Source organism: Penaeus monodon, chromosome 19, assembly GCF_015228065.2.
Source record: "Penaeus monodon isolate SGIC_2016 chromosome 19, NSTDA_Pmon_1, whole genome shotgun sequence".
Classification (NCBI taxonomy): domain Eukaryota; kingdom Metazoa; phylum Arthropoda; class Malacostraca; order Decapoda; family Penaeidae; genus Penaeus; species Penaeus monodon.
Window position 1 is genome coordinate 4,709,346 of NC_051404.1, and position 774 is coordinate 4,710,119.

General features: G+C 53.5%; 1 protein-coding gene across 1 annotated transcript in view; it reads left to right on the top strand.

Annotated features, from left to right (window-relative positions):
* Nucleotides 1-600, top strand: part of LOC119584997 — a 10,429-nt gene extending 9,829 nt beyond the window's left edge. Inside the window, exon 7 of the mRNA XM_037933607.1 lies at nt 66-600. Coding sequence (XP_037789535.1) covers nt 66-496 — 431 coding nt within the window. The 3' untranslated portion in view covers nt 497-600. The remainder of the gene's footprint in view (nt 1-65) is intronic.
* The last annotated feature ends 174 nt before the right edge of the window (nt 601-774 follow it).

Sequence of the window (774 nt, forward strand, 5' to 3'; positions counted from 1 at the left end):
AACGATGTGAGAGATCCAGATGCGAGCGACTGTCTTCCGAGCCACTAACTGGTCTGCACCCACAGACGATGCGAAGGATCGCCCTTCTCCTAGGACTTCCGAGGAAATCTCGCAGGACGTGGCTGCGGCTGGCGTGCCCTCCCTGGACGCGGCGCTGGCGGCTTTAGAGTCCTCCCTCTCCCGAGACTCGGTTCATCTCTTCGACGGCGTCCTCGGCTCGGCCATCGCCAGTCCCTCCGTGAGCTCCCCTCTTCCCACCCACTCCAGCAGCCTCTCTCCGGAGGACGCCGGCGCCCGCAGGTTCGCTATGGACGCCCGATGGCACCTGCTGTACTGGAAGTCCGTGCTAGAGGACCAGTGCCTCGCCCTGTTCTCGGGCAGCGACGACGACGCGCTTCCGATGTTCATTCTGCAGCTGCAGGAAATTGTTCAGACGATCAGTCGCATCTGCCAGGATACGGAGGAGGCTGTACTCATGAACCACGATATGGAATAAGGATCATCTGAATTACTGGTGTGTGTAAGGATACATGTGTATTAATCGTGCGTTTTTTGTATGAATTCACTGATTATGGAATTAAATATTTGTCATTCAGTTCATATTGGTATATTGCTTGTCCTAAAAGTCTAAACAAATGCTAATTTCATTGTAGAGACGAAAAGAAAAGCAGAAACCAAATTTTACTGCAAATTCACGGACACACAGACAGACCAACAAATAGCAGCAAGGCCTTGGGGGGGGGGGGCGATGCACTTCAGGTTCAGAGGCCCTTC